At 42.9% G+C, this 12,623-nt stretch overlaps 2 protein-coding genes across 2 annotated transcripts; one reads left to right on the top strand and one right to left on the bottom strand.

The window, feature by feature from the left end:
- Window positions 1–1,080: 1,080 nt before the first annotated feature.
- On the top strand, window positions 1,081–5,661 carry bmp10 (bone morphogenetic protein 10). Its single transcript, XM_035639132.2, has 2 exons — window positions 1,081–1,888; window positions 2,474–5,661. The coding sequence occupies exons 1-2, from the start codon at window positions 1,483–1,485 to the stop codon at window positions 3,541–3,543; spliced, it is 1,476 nt and encodes a 491-aa protein (XP_035495025.2). The 5' UTR covers window positions 1,081–1,482; the 3' UTR covers window positions 3,544–5,661.
- A 3,163-nt stretch (window positions 5,662–8,824) lies between these two features.
- On the bottom strand, window positions 8,825–11,491 carry ch25hl3 (cholesterol 25-hydroxylase like 3). Its single transcript, XM_035641079.2, has 2 exons — window positions 10,898–11,491; window positions 8,825–9,658 (listed from the first exon to the last, which is right to left on the bottom strand). The coding sequence occupies exons 1-2, from the start codon at window positions 11,335–11,337 to the stop codon at window positions 9,307–9,309; spliced, it is 792 nt and encodes a 263-aa protein (XP_035496972.2). The 5' UTR covers window positions 11,338–11,491; the 3' UTR covers window positions 8,825–9,306.
- Between the last annotated feature and the right edge of the window lie 1,132 nt (window positions 11,492–12,623).

Below are 12,623 nucleotides of genomic sequence, written 5' to 3'. Positions count from 1 at the left end.
GTCAACTGTCAGCCTGGCAGATGAGTGGCAGAGGCAGGAAAAAGTTCATTCCTTCCCATCTCTGTGGAGCGCCACAATCAGGAGTGTATCTGCAGGTCACACAAAGAAGCTCAGGAATGAAGGACAGTTGCGTAGTCGGATGAGGGTTTCGGATGGCGAATGGGACAGTTATTCAAATCTGTCCAGGAGCAAATGTCAATGAGTCATTGATGTTCTCATAAGAAAGCATCTGCGAGGCCTCCTGACACCATGTTGGTAGCAGAGTCTACTAAATAACAGACAGTATATCCATACATGCAATAACGACTTGCTGGATGAGGGAAGTCTTTCTCAACGAGTCTCCTGGTGTCTGCAGGATCACATTTCACTTGCTGCTGTCGCTCCTAATTAAATTCTGTCTACCCCTCATCAAATCTTATGACTGCGCCTCATCGAACTTGCTCTAGCATTTTTAGGGGGCCTCTTTTGCACAGATAACCCATTTCAGACTCCGTCCACTTGCCAGAAGAGGAAGTACACACAGAACATTTCAGCGAGCATAACCTTGTCGCTTTTGTTGAGTGAACACAAGTGATTCGGTTGTGCTACTCTGTTGCCCTCACGAGCCACTTGAAATGTTCTCGAGGCTCAGTATCTCTCATTCTCGATCATTAAGGCCTCACACCTCATTGCATTTCAATTTCATTTGGACATTTGTTGCCTATTAGATATATCCTGTTACATTCAACAATATCAACACACACTTGTTGTATTTTGTCAAAGAAGAAATGGTCAATGTAGCCCAGACAGCAGCTCGCAGAACTCCACCATTTACAAAGGAAATAAACAAATGAAGAATATCAACCCTGGAGCACCCACCCAAACAAAATAGCACTTCCACAAGGAAGAGGCTACAGGACAGTGTTTACAAAATCCTCATTAAGGAAGTAGTGAGATAACACACGCTCATGTGCATCACACAGAGTTGAAGGCACACACACACACACACACACACACACACACACACACACACACAGACACACACCATCAAGAGACCACAAGCACAGAGCCCACCATATCATAGATAAGGGACAGAAAGAAAGTGCTGGGAAGAAGAGAGCCAAGCACAGAGAGAGACTGACAGAGGACAGGACACAACAGAGAGATGAGTCGGGCGGGTAAAGACGAGCCTCGGCCACCCTGTCACCGGAACTGCCGCCCCAACGCAAAGGACATCAAAAGGTGTGCATGAGGATAAATGCTGTGAGATCTGGATAGAGCAGCAGGAATACACACTCCTGCAGAGAGGCTTAAGGGTCAACAACACTACTGACTGGGAAACCCGAACTTTCTTATGCTACTGATCAAATGAACGATATTTTATCCAACCTTCGGATTTAAGAAGTCAAGGGATCACAATCATTTTTTTCTTATTGTTTCATTAGCTCGTCAATAGACAACCACAGAAGGTATAAAATAGGAAGCTTGCAGATTGTTTTTCCCATGGCGAGTTTTTGGGTCTCTCAACCGGGAACCAACTGCAGTTCCAAGACGTGGCTCGTGCTGTTTTCCATCTTGCTACTTCGGGAGCCTCTCCGTGGTGAGAGCAGTCCCATCTCCAGCACCCATCAGAGACATCGCCCTGCTCCGGGGCTGGGAGACGGGCATGGAGGGGTGGTGGATCCGTCACTGCTGGAGCAGGACAGCAGCGTGGACATGCAGAGCCTGTTGGAGAGCCTGAGGGAACAGTTTCTGCAAACTTTCAACCTGTCGGGCATGGGTCCTCCGCTGCCCCCTGGAAGCACACGAGAAGAGCCGCCTGAGTACATGATGGAGCTCTACAACCGCTTTGCTAATGACCACACTACCATGCCCTCCGCCAACATCATCCGCAGCTTCAAAAATGAAGGTATAGCTGCAGTATAGATACCTATGATGATGCCCCTGTTAATTGTAAAAAGATTTTAAAAGGAAATTTACAATTTATCTCTTGTTTGCTGTCATGTCTTGTTTGATCGGGTTTTTATTTGAATGTTATTTGTATTTTCCTCATACATATTGCATACTCTGTTCCGCAAGACCAAGTCATTTAAATATTGGAATTGAGAGCAAGGTGTCCTTTAATGTACAGTTTACACGCTTTTTAAGTAGGCAAACTTTGTTTGTTAGTTAGTTAGTTATTAAGCAAGTTAATTAGTTAGTTTGTGGCCTTAACCACAAACCTGTTCCTTCTTACATCTCTGAACAAGGTAATGATCAAATCAGCATTGTGTATTTTTGCTAAATAGAACAGTAGAATAATAGAAAAGAATGGAATAGAAAAGAACAATTGAGTTAAGATTTGTAGTTAATTGTTCTCAAATTAAGGATGAAAATGAGAACAAAATCCTGAAACAGTTCACTTTGGAGAGTTTTAGAATTAGTTGCTGAAGACATCATTAAAACAACAAAATGTACAGAAGATTAAATTTGACCAAAAATGTCTGTTTTGCAGATTCATCTCCCAGTAATGTGGATGTTGGAGGGGTGAGGCGTCACCCTCTCCTCTTCAACGTCTCAGTCCCCCATCATGAACGCATCACCTCAGTTGAACTTCGTCTCTACACCCTTGTCCAGACTGACCGCCACCTCTACGCTGGTGTTGACCGCAAGGTCACGATCTATGAACTGGAATCACATGACCTGGATGACAACACAACTGATGAGTACTTTTTGAGAGGAGATGCATTCAGAGGGGGAGGAGAGCGGATAGAGCGAGTGGAGTTGGCTTCACGCCAGGTCTACGGCACTGATAATGGCTGGGAGGCCTTTGACCTCACTGCTGCTGTTCAACGCTGGCGCAAATCTGACCATGGCACCACGCATGGGTTGGAAGTGCACATTACCAGTATGGCTAATGATGATGTTCAAGGTCTGACTGATGACAACAACGGCAGGAATCCACCTGAAGGAGACATGAAGATTGACACAAGTCCTGAGGAAAAACACAAACCCCTGCTGATTGTTTTCTCTGATGACCAAAGCAGTGATCATCGTGATGACAAACGTGAGCTAAATGAGATGATTGACCACGAAACCTCAAACATGGTTCTGCCGAATGACTTTGGAACGGGCCTTTGGAGTGAGCTGGGAAGGGACAGGGAGGAGGGTGAGGAAGAGGCTGAGCCGGATGAAGAGGACCTCATACAGATGCGCTCCAATCTGATCTACGACACTGCATCTCGCATTCGTCGCAATGCCAAAGGCAACCACTGCAAGAAACAATCTCTATATGTAGAGTTCAAAGATATCGGATGGGACAGTTGGATCCTGGCACCAACTGGTTACGATGCCTTTGAGTGCGCTGGCCTTTGCTCTTTCCCACTGACAAAGCATGTCACACCCACCAAGCATGCCATTGTCCAGACATTGGTCAACATTAACAGTCCTCAGAAGGCGGCACGAGCTTGCTGTGTGCCCACCAAGCTGGATCCCATCTCCCTACTGTACCTGGATGAAACAGGCGTGGTCACCTACAAGTACAAGTTTGAAGGCATGGTAGTGGCTGAGTGTGGCTGCAGATAGTCCATGCTTTGAAAGAGTCTAACTTGTTGTAAAGTCTTACGGTCAGAGGAAAGACACTGAACAAACAATAAGCTGGAAAAGGAAATAAGCCATGAATGTCTTTAACAAGGGGACAACTGTTGGAATCTCTGTAAGGGTTACTCAGTGAGACTGGAAGTGCACATTCCCTGTTCACGAAACCAAAGGGCGTCCAAATGAATGAGTGTGGACAAATATGTTTCAAACGACAAAACAGAAACAAGTGCTTCCTCTTACATGGCCAAAGACATCAATCAGTTGCCATCATTTAGACAGTGGAGAAACAACGTTCCCCAGATCTACAGTCAACATGTTGCCAGTTTTGAAATCAACAAGAATAAAAAAGGAACAAGATTTCCCAATGACCACAGCAAGTGCATCCTACAGTGTGTGCAGCCTGGTGGGAACTACTGGGCTAGCCGTCCCCCTCCCTCTACTTCCCCCTGACATCTGTCTTCCTTTCCACTTATCTCTGGCCTCCCCACTCGATGCAAACACTAATCAGCACTTCATGTGTCCTGGTGCAGTGAAATGACCTCCCAGAGGCAACCTGACAAGACATGAACTCTGTAGGCCCACCTCCTGTCTCCTGCAGCCTCCTGATACGTAGGTGCTGTGCAGGGGTCCTGGTGGCAGGGTTATCTTTCCCAATCCCGTTTCCCACATCACATGCCTCTTTTCCACTCCCTCAAGCTAAAGCGATAGCAAGGTGTTGGGGGTTGAGAAACATGTGAGCCACCACTCAGGCTTAGAGAACTGGACGCCATTCTGGGCATCTTTTGAGGTGCTGGGACTGGGGGCAGAGGTTGACCACATTCCTAGGCAAAAAACAATCTTTACTGGCTCAACTCACTGACCCATCACCATGTGCCCCCAACATATCTCCAACTGCTGAATTGAGTCATCCATCACTTTTACTTTAAAAATGTCTTTTTTTGGAACGTTATCACCTGTAAGCTAAAATTGAGAATGGAAACGGGGGCACCTTCTTACATTCCTGTTATGGATCCCCTGAAGAAAAAAATATTATTTTCTTTTGTTATAAGCCTTTTGATACCTCTGCTGCTTGTGTCAAATAAAAGACTATTTATTGTTCTAATTTATTATTATTTTTTTTACAATAATATATATAGGCTATATATATATAAATGTACATTTGTAAGTTACTTAGAGTAGAGCAAGTTTTGTAACCATGACAATGCATTTGCAGCAGAAAATTATTTTTGTTGGGAAGAGAAATTGTTTCAATTTCTAAAACAATAAAAAACAAATACTTAATAAATCCCAAATGAAAAGTTGCGTAATGATTTAACAACAAATCTTTACGTTATTCAAGGCACCATTATCTCATACCAAGATGAACATAAATATTTAGAGCTAAAGTACCAAGCTGACAGTTTTTCACAGCTAATTGTGTATGATCTACTTTCCACATCACTGTTATCAATCAAAGCATCTCGGTCTGTTACCTTTCCTTCCCATTTTTAGGAGGAATCTGCCAGGCCAGTGATATAATGCACAGCTCACATTCAGATCATTCAGTCTGACAGTATCAGCTCCCAGGTCATGGTTCATACATGACACACAAACAACGAACCATGGGAAACTGAGTGGAGGGTCTACTAATGAACAAAATGGATGGCCTGCTGCTCACACTGACAGCGAGCAGATGCAGACTGCTGTGATGGAAAACCTGTTTGTGAATAGAAAATGTCAACAAAAGACAAAGATCTGGACTTGTATCTCTTTCTTTTCTCACTCAGTTTTCTACGAACGCTAAACCAGAACGCACAAGCATTATGTTGTTCTGATAATGTAAGTAAAGGATACAGATCAGATTTGTGCCGTGAAATGTGTGAAACTCGATTGCTTATTTGCTGTTAGGGATGTGTGTCATACTAATGTTGTATTAAGGGTGAGATGCCTGTGCTCTGTTGGGTCGAAGATGAAAATCAAAAAAGTTAAAAAAAAATGCAGTGAGTCACGCAAAGATTGGATTGTGGCAAGCAGGTCAGTATAATGCTACTAAATGCCCAAGTACTGACCTAGGAGAAATCATGGTCTTTAATTGGAAGTAAAAACTGGATTCAGTTTGACACATTTGCCCATTTGATTTCTTGCAAAGTGTTAGATGTTCAGACTAACACTACTCTTGTGTCTGTATATTGAATAAAAGATACTAAAAAGGAAAAGAGCTGTTTCCCCAGTTTCCAGTCTTTTTGCTAAACCAACTGTCCCCTGTAGCTGGAGCCTCAATTTTAAGCCACTTTTGCAACAGTAACAGTTTTTAGAAATGCCAGTGAATGATAAAACCAATTTTATTGTGATGTTTCTGTTAACTTCTGGTCTCTTGTTTTGATAAAGTGGTTATTTTAGCTTTGGGTATCATACCATTTCCCATAGATAAGCAGCCAAACAATGTTAGTCATATCTGAAGCTGAAGTTCTGTAATCTTATTATGTGGCATAAAGCTTGCTCAAGAAAAACAGTCTTTGGCAACAGCCCAGTAATGACAAGTGCATTGAGACTTTTTCAGAAAGCAAACAAGTTGGGCCCTAACTGACCTCCCATGTAAGATGAGAGCAGAGGTCGTCTAAAAATGGACCAGACCGGAGGGCAAGGAACCTCAGCCAGTTACTGGGACAGCAGGCCGTCTCAGCTATGTAAAGCTCACTAATTGAATATTTACAGAATGTCGGAAGAAATATGAAACTGGCCTTTGTCACTGAATGGCAAACATTCAGGAAATATGGCGAAATGGGAAGTCTTTAGTATTTACTCTGATGATAAGGAATGCTGCAGAGTGCTCTGTGCTTCTTCTCTCTCTTGTTTTGACATGGAACCATCTGTCAAAGAAATGTAATCTCGCCGCTGGTTCCTATGCTGCAGTTAGTGAAGGATTTAGCCTACGTGATTCATTGCAGTTATTAAACATACTGTCCAGTTCCCGATGTGTTCAAAGTGCTTCAAAATCCTGTGACGCCACACCGACTGACATCATGACGTCTTCTGCAGGACGCAGACGTTTATTCTTGCTGTGAACGTGTGTTTTGGTGTGTCATCCAAAGCTGCATGACTTGCCCTGACTCTGACGTCGAGTCTGTAATAAGGCCTGATTGTTTCCGTTTTGGGTCACATGTTTATCGTTCCATCTCTCGGCTTTACTGCCACCCAGTACTCATCTCTTGCTCTTTGCTTGATTTCCCAGGCACAGCTTGCACCTTTTCACAATTCACATTTGATTCTGGTGTTGCGAAACTTCAAAAAAGCCCATTGTAAGAGCCAATAATGAAAAACAGATTTACAGTGTAGTTCACATGCTCATGCAGGCCAATAAATAACTAATCTCAAACAGATTGTCATTCCTCAAAGGTAATGACTTCAAACTCATCACAGACCCTGACACAATATATTGTTTGTTATTGAATGGGCTGATGTCTAATAAGTCTCATAAAATCATTGTTTTACGTGAATAAACTTGTTATCTCCCATCAGATCTTGCATTGTGCTTCCCACTGTAAGTCATTCACACGTCGCCTCACTGTGATGAAGTGACGCAGGCTTGAGCAATCTCAAGCTCTTATTCATGCTTTCATGTGATGAGAGCACGAGTACCACAGAAGAAGTATCTGCACATCAGGATCCGAGCTGAACTCTGCAGGGGGGTGGGATTTATTGCGTGGATGGCAGCGTAGTGTTTTAAAAAAAAGACGGTTGCAGATAGTGAAAGATTTCTCAGTTCTGAACACATGGTTGTGATTACTCAACCAAGTACCAGTGGGAAAAAACATAGACACACAAAATCACTAAATATAGCAGCACAACTCAAAGTCTAAACCCGAGATGAACAAGACACACATCTGCCTCCTGCAAAAGTGCCTTTTGTTTAGAATGTTTAATCCACAAAAACCCTTAGAAGATTGTAACAAAACAAAAATAATCTGTAAAAAAACATGCCCATCAAGAAAATTGAAAAGAAGAACAAAGACATTCATTTAAAATGCAGATTTCTTACATTTCCCACTGAAATATTTAGATCTTACACTTAAAAAATTAAGTTAGGCTATATACATATATGAGATGAGATTCAACTTTATTGTCATTACACATATACAAGTATAGAGTAACGAAATGAGGTTTGGCATCTCACCAGAAGTGCAATAAGCAGATAGTGCAAGAGTCTGTGCTAAAAGTAATTACAGAATTTACAGATAGGATTAATGGGATGCTATAAATATAAATAAATACTATAAATATAAGTATAAGTGTATTCTACAGACTATAATATACAGATTAAGGTGCAGTGAACATGCTATGCTAGGTAACAGATAATATACAGAATATACAGAATATGGACAAATGTACAGGTCGATAACTTATTGAGGTGATATGAACATACTATACAGATTTAGTTGCAGTGGACAATAATACAGGTGGATGAGAGATGTGTGTGTGTGTGACCAGGAGGAGTGGTGGGGGGATGATGGGTGTGAGGAGATATGCAGGGGCAGGGGGGTCAGCGGGGGGCAGAGTTCGGAAGGGAGACAGAGTTCAGAGTTCGGGGGGCAGAGTTCAATAGAGAACTCTATTGAACTCTGCCCCCCGAAAACTTACAAATGCACATTTGTAAGTTTTGTAACCATGACAATGCATTTGCAGCACAAAATTATTCTCATAACAAATGAAAGATTTATATAGTAGTTTAGAAGTAGTTCAGCTTTTTGGGAAATTTGCTTACTTGCCATGTGTTAGGTGAGAAGATTGATTCCACTCTATGTATGAAGCTAAAGTCAGCAGCTAGTAAGCTTAGCTTAGCATAATGACTGAAAACAGGGGGAAGCAGCTATAGTTTGACGCTATGTAAGGGTAACACAGATCTGATCTGATCTCTGACAGGACATAAAGCTAACTGATTAAAAAGTCATATCTTTGTCTGATCTGTGTAAAAATTCATGGTTTTACAGTTTGTTATATGCTCGACTATTTCATGGCCATAGTCGCATAAGCTTCGTAGTAATGTCCAATGAACAAAGCTAGCTGTTTCCCACCTGTTTCCAGTCATCTTGCTGAGCTAAGCTAACTGTCTGGTTTTAACTTCCAATTTTCTCTCCAGACATGAGGAGTTTTATTGGTCTTCTCATCTAACTCTTATCAAGAACTCAAAAAAGTCCTAATCTTCCTTTTCCTACTTTTTCCTTTAACGACACATGAACAGCAATGACAAACTTTCACTTGCTAGATGCCTTATACGCCCCCCCCCCCCCCCCCCCCCCCCCCCAAAAAAAAAAAATTCAATCACATCCAAGCACACATCATAAGGGATCATTTGTTGCTAATCCTGCGCTCATTTCATCTCCAGCTGCATTGAATTGCTATGGAACAAGCCATAGAATCTTCCAAATACCATCACACTGTACTACCCAGTATTGCTTGGGACCATGAGATTGGTCCACAAAAATTGGTGAAATCAACAATCTGTACGTAGTAGTTCTGAGGGAACGATGCAGTATCTTCATTTTCCGATGAGGTAAGTTTTATGACAGTCCTGCGATTTGTGGTCACAAGTCTAAAAATGTCTTGTCTTTGATTGTACATATCCTGCTGTATTATGAGGTGTGCCTCTTATCAGGAAAGCCAGATGTGCAGAATACATCCTTAAAGTCATGTTAACAGTCACTGTAAATTTCAAATTTGCATTTTCCCAAATTGCTGCATTTGCCATCACTCTCGATGTGCATACAGCACTCATTCGTGGTATGTGCCAAAGAGGTGATCCCAGTGGGTAAAGTAGGGGGCGTAGTTGCCACGGTGTAGGCCATGGTGGGCTTGGTGGAAGGGGGCTCCTCCCAGACAGGGCAGCAGTCTGTGCAGAGCCCAGGGCAGATTGTAGCCACAGTGGTCTTCCACTGCCATCCAGCTGTTGAGGAGGTGAAAGAGGACCTCGCTCAGAGGGTGGCAGCCCACCACCCAGGTGCTGCTCAGGGCCAGCAGCAGCAGAGACAGCAACTCAGTCGAGCTGGCATCCTGGGCTGCCAGAGCAAAGGGCACACGGTGCCGGTGGTGGTGCTGGTGGATGTTGCGGTAGAGCCAGGGAACCCTGATAAGGCACACACAAACAGCTGTATTATACTGTCATGCAAAACAAAAAGTTGGTTCTGCTATTTCTGCTAGTACTCCTACCAGCAGTACAACAAACAAAAGACAACCTTTAAAGTGCAATTAAATCTTAACCCTTATCACGCCCCTCCATGTTAGCAAATGGGCGATGGCACATGGGCCACACTAAAGAGTACATACATTTTTACCAAAGATACTTTCTGTCATTTTAGGTAGTTCCTATCACCCTGATGTATGATCAAGTTTGATTCCAATTTTGTTATTTGATGCTATAAAAACAGGGTGAGACGCTGAAGAGGTGGTCTCAGCAGGGGCTTCCCTCCTCCATCCCTGACCCTTTGTTCCAAATAACATCACCAGCGCAAGATGAGGCCATTTTCTCATCAAGCTATATAACAAGCTTTATTGTATCTTTGCATTTGACTAAAATGTTTCCAGGTTATTAACAGAGTTACTGGATAACAATCGAACTTGGCACAAATAATTACTCTAATCAGATTGCCAAAATGTATATCAAAAATCTGGTATACTTTGGTTTCACTTTTGTAAAGTGGGAAGAACTGTAGACATGTCCTTCATCTTCATATACAGTCATTGGTGGGGACTTAAAGTCAGGATATTTTATTTTTATAGATTCTTTTTGTGTTTTCTATCAATCCTGTGCAATTCCAGGAACATTATTGAAATGCAGTAAGAGTGCATGGTAAAAACCGGAATTGTGACTTAATAAGTATAATTAATCTCGAGCAGTCGGACTATAAATATGAATAATTTCCCTCAAGTTATTTCGTCACCTGATTGATGTAAGTTAAAAAAATCTCATCTATTTTAAGGATTGGCTCTTGAGTCATTTATTAGGAGCTATATAACTTAATACAAACATTGCTTGTTGTTTGCCATTGCAATCCTATTTAATGCGATCAATCGAAACTGTGCCAATCAAGCAAGGTGGATCAGATTTGTTATTGGTCAACACAGTTAACACAAGTCAGTTCATCTTCATGAGCTGGAGATTTAGATGGAGTATGTAAATATATGCAGGAGAAAATCGAAATACTCAAGGAAAGTACAATTTCCTCAGGATTAAGGAATTGCTGGAGTGCAGTTTATTCCCCATTCAGACTCTTAAAAAGGGGTCGACGGGAGAATGAAACTGAAGTACAATCCTAAGAGGTGGGCCACGTTGTAGGCCGCACTTACATAACATACAAGTGATCACCTGTGCATGGAGAAGTGCCACACGTAGAAGAGCGTGTCGAACAGCAGCAAACACGCGCAGACTTCCACGAAGAGCTGCAGGCAGGACGGGGCCTGCGCCGGCAGCGCGGGGCTGCGCACGATCTGGAACAGCGCGCTGGCGGGCAGGACGACGGTCAGGTACCTGCACAGCACAGCGCAAAAGCAGCCGAGCCACCGGCGGGCCGGCGGCGGCGGGCCCGAGCCCGCGGCGATCCTCCAGGAGCGCACGCGCTGGAACACGCCGGCCAGCGCGTCCAGCGCCAGGAAAGGGGCGCAGAAGAGGACGTGCGCGAGGAAGGCGCACGACGCGGGCAGGAGCGGCCAGAGCAGGATCACCTCCTGCCCCGCACGCACGCGCTCCCACAGCCCCTGCAGGAGGGGCGCGCAAGCCTGCTGGTGCTCCGAGGACAGCACGTCCATCGCGACCCTCGCCTCCTCGCCGGGAACCCCCTGGGGCTTCTCACAGGCGCAAAATAAAAAAAGAAAAGTACAGAAAGTACGACAAAAGAACTTGACAAAACTATAGTTCACGTGCTACTCCTCGGCTGCTTTTGGAGGCTATGCATGCTCCTGATGTTTTTACCCTCTCCAATATGTGATAGGCGGGGCCAACGCATATGCAGACCTATTAAAAATGTCTTTCGCTCATATTTCCTTCACTGTAAGTGTGCAGCGAATGTAGTATCTATCTACATGTCTATCTATCTAAACCCCTCATGTCATCTTTCAGGTGTACTCGAGCACCTACAGCACACGATCACTGGAAATGTAGGGGATTCCTGAGGGGAGTGTTTCAATAGAACAATCATTTTCAGCAATGGAAAGACCTGAGATGTTTTGATAACAATCTTTAAAACAAGCTGATACATTCTATTATACGTGAATACATACATTGTGTATACATAGGAATATATCAATGTGTATATGAATATGTTGCAAGATTTCACGTTTTTTATTTCAGAGTACACTTGTACTTTTTTTGTATATAAGTATGTATGAACGGGAACTTGTATTGCTGAGCAGTTTCCCCTTCATTTTATTTAATATGGTGTTTTTTGTCTGTAGGTTTTCATCTGTTGTCATGGTCTTTTTGGTTTTGTGTGGGGGAGTGAAGTGTGAAGCTGATGTTCAGTGTCAGCTATGAAATCATCCAATACGGAGACTGATGACACCGCTGAAGGTAGCCCGTGCTACCTTGGATTTCTTTCAATTTGGGGTCATGAGCCAAATCATATGATGAATGATTCGGGGCAAAATAAAAACTACAGCCCGACCGATATATCGGTTGGCCGATAATAGCCCTTCACAGACATTGGTATCGGCCGATATTCTAAGAGCCGACCAATATTATGGGCCAACAGATTTGAGCCTTTAACTGTGCATATTTGTTTACATTTTATGTAAAATAAGTGTTTGTTATAAGTTCTATTAATTTGGTTGTATTTGTATTTTCAATATATAGTTACTTATGATAAAGTTCATGGTTAAACAAAAATATCAAGCCATCAATTCTTTGTCATGAAGGTTTGATAATGACATTTTAGAAATCGTTGACAGATTTAAAATGTATACTGTATATATCGGCCGATGTATCAGTATTGGGAATCTTATACTCCAAAATATCGATATCGGCACCAACCCCAAAAATCGTCCGGGCTCTTGTCTGCAATCTGATTAGAGTAATTATTTGTGCCAAGTTCGATTGT

This window comes from Scophthalmus maximus, chromosome 3 (assembly GCF_022379125.1).
Source record: "Scophthalmus maximus strain ysfricsl-2021 chromosome 3, ASM2237912v1, whole genome shotgun sequence".
Classification (NCBI taxonomy): Eukaryota; Metazoa; Chordata; class Actinopteri; order Pleuronectiformes; family Scophthalmidae; genus Scophthalmus; species Scophthalmus maximus.
This window is presented reverse-complemented; position numbering and strand designations above follow the sequence as displayed.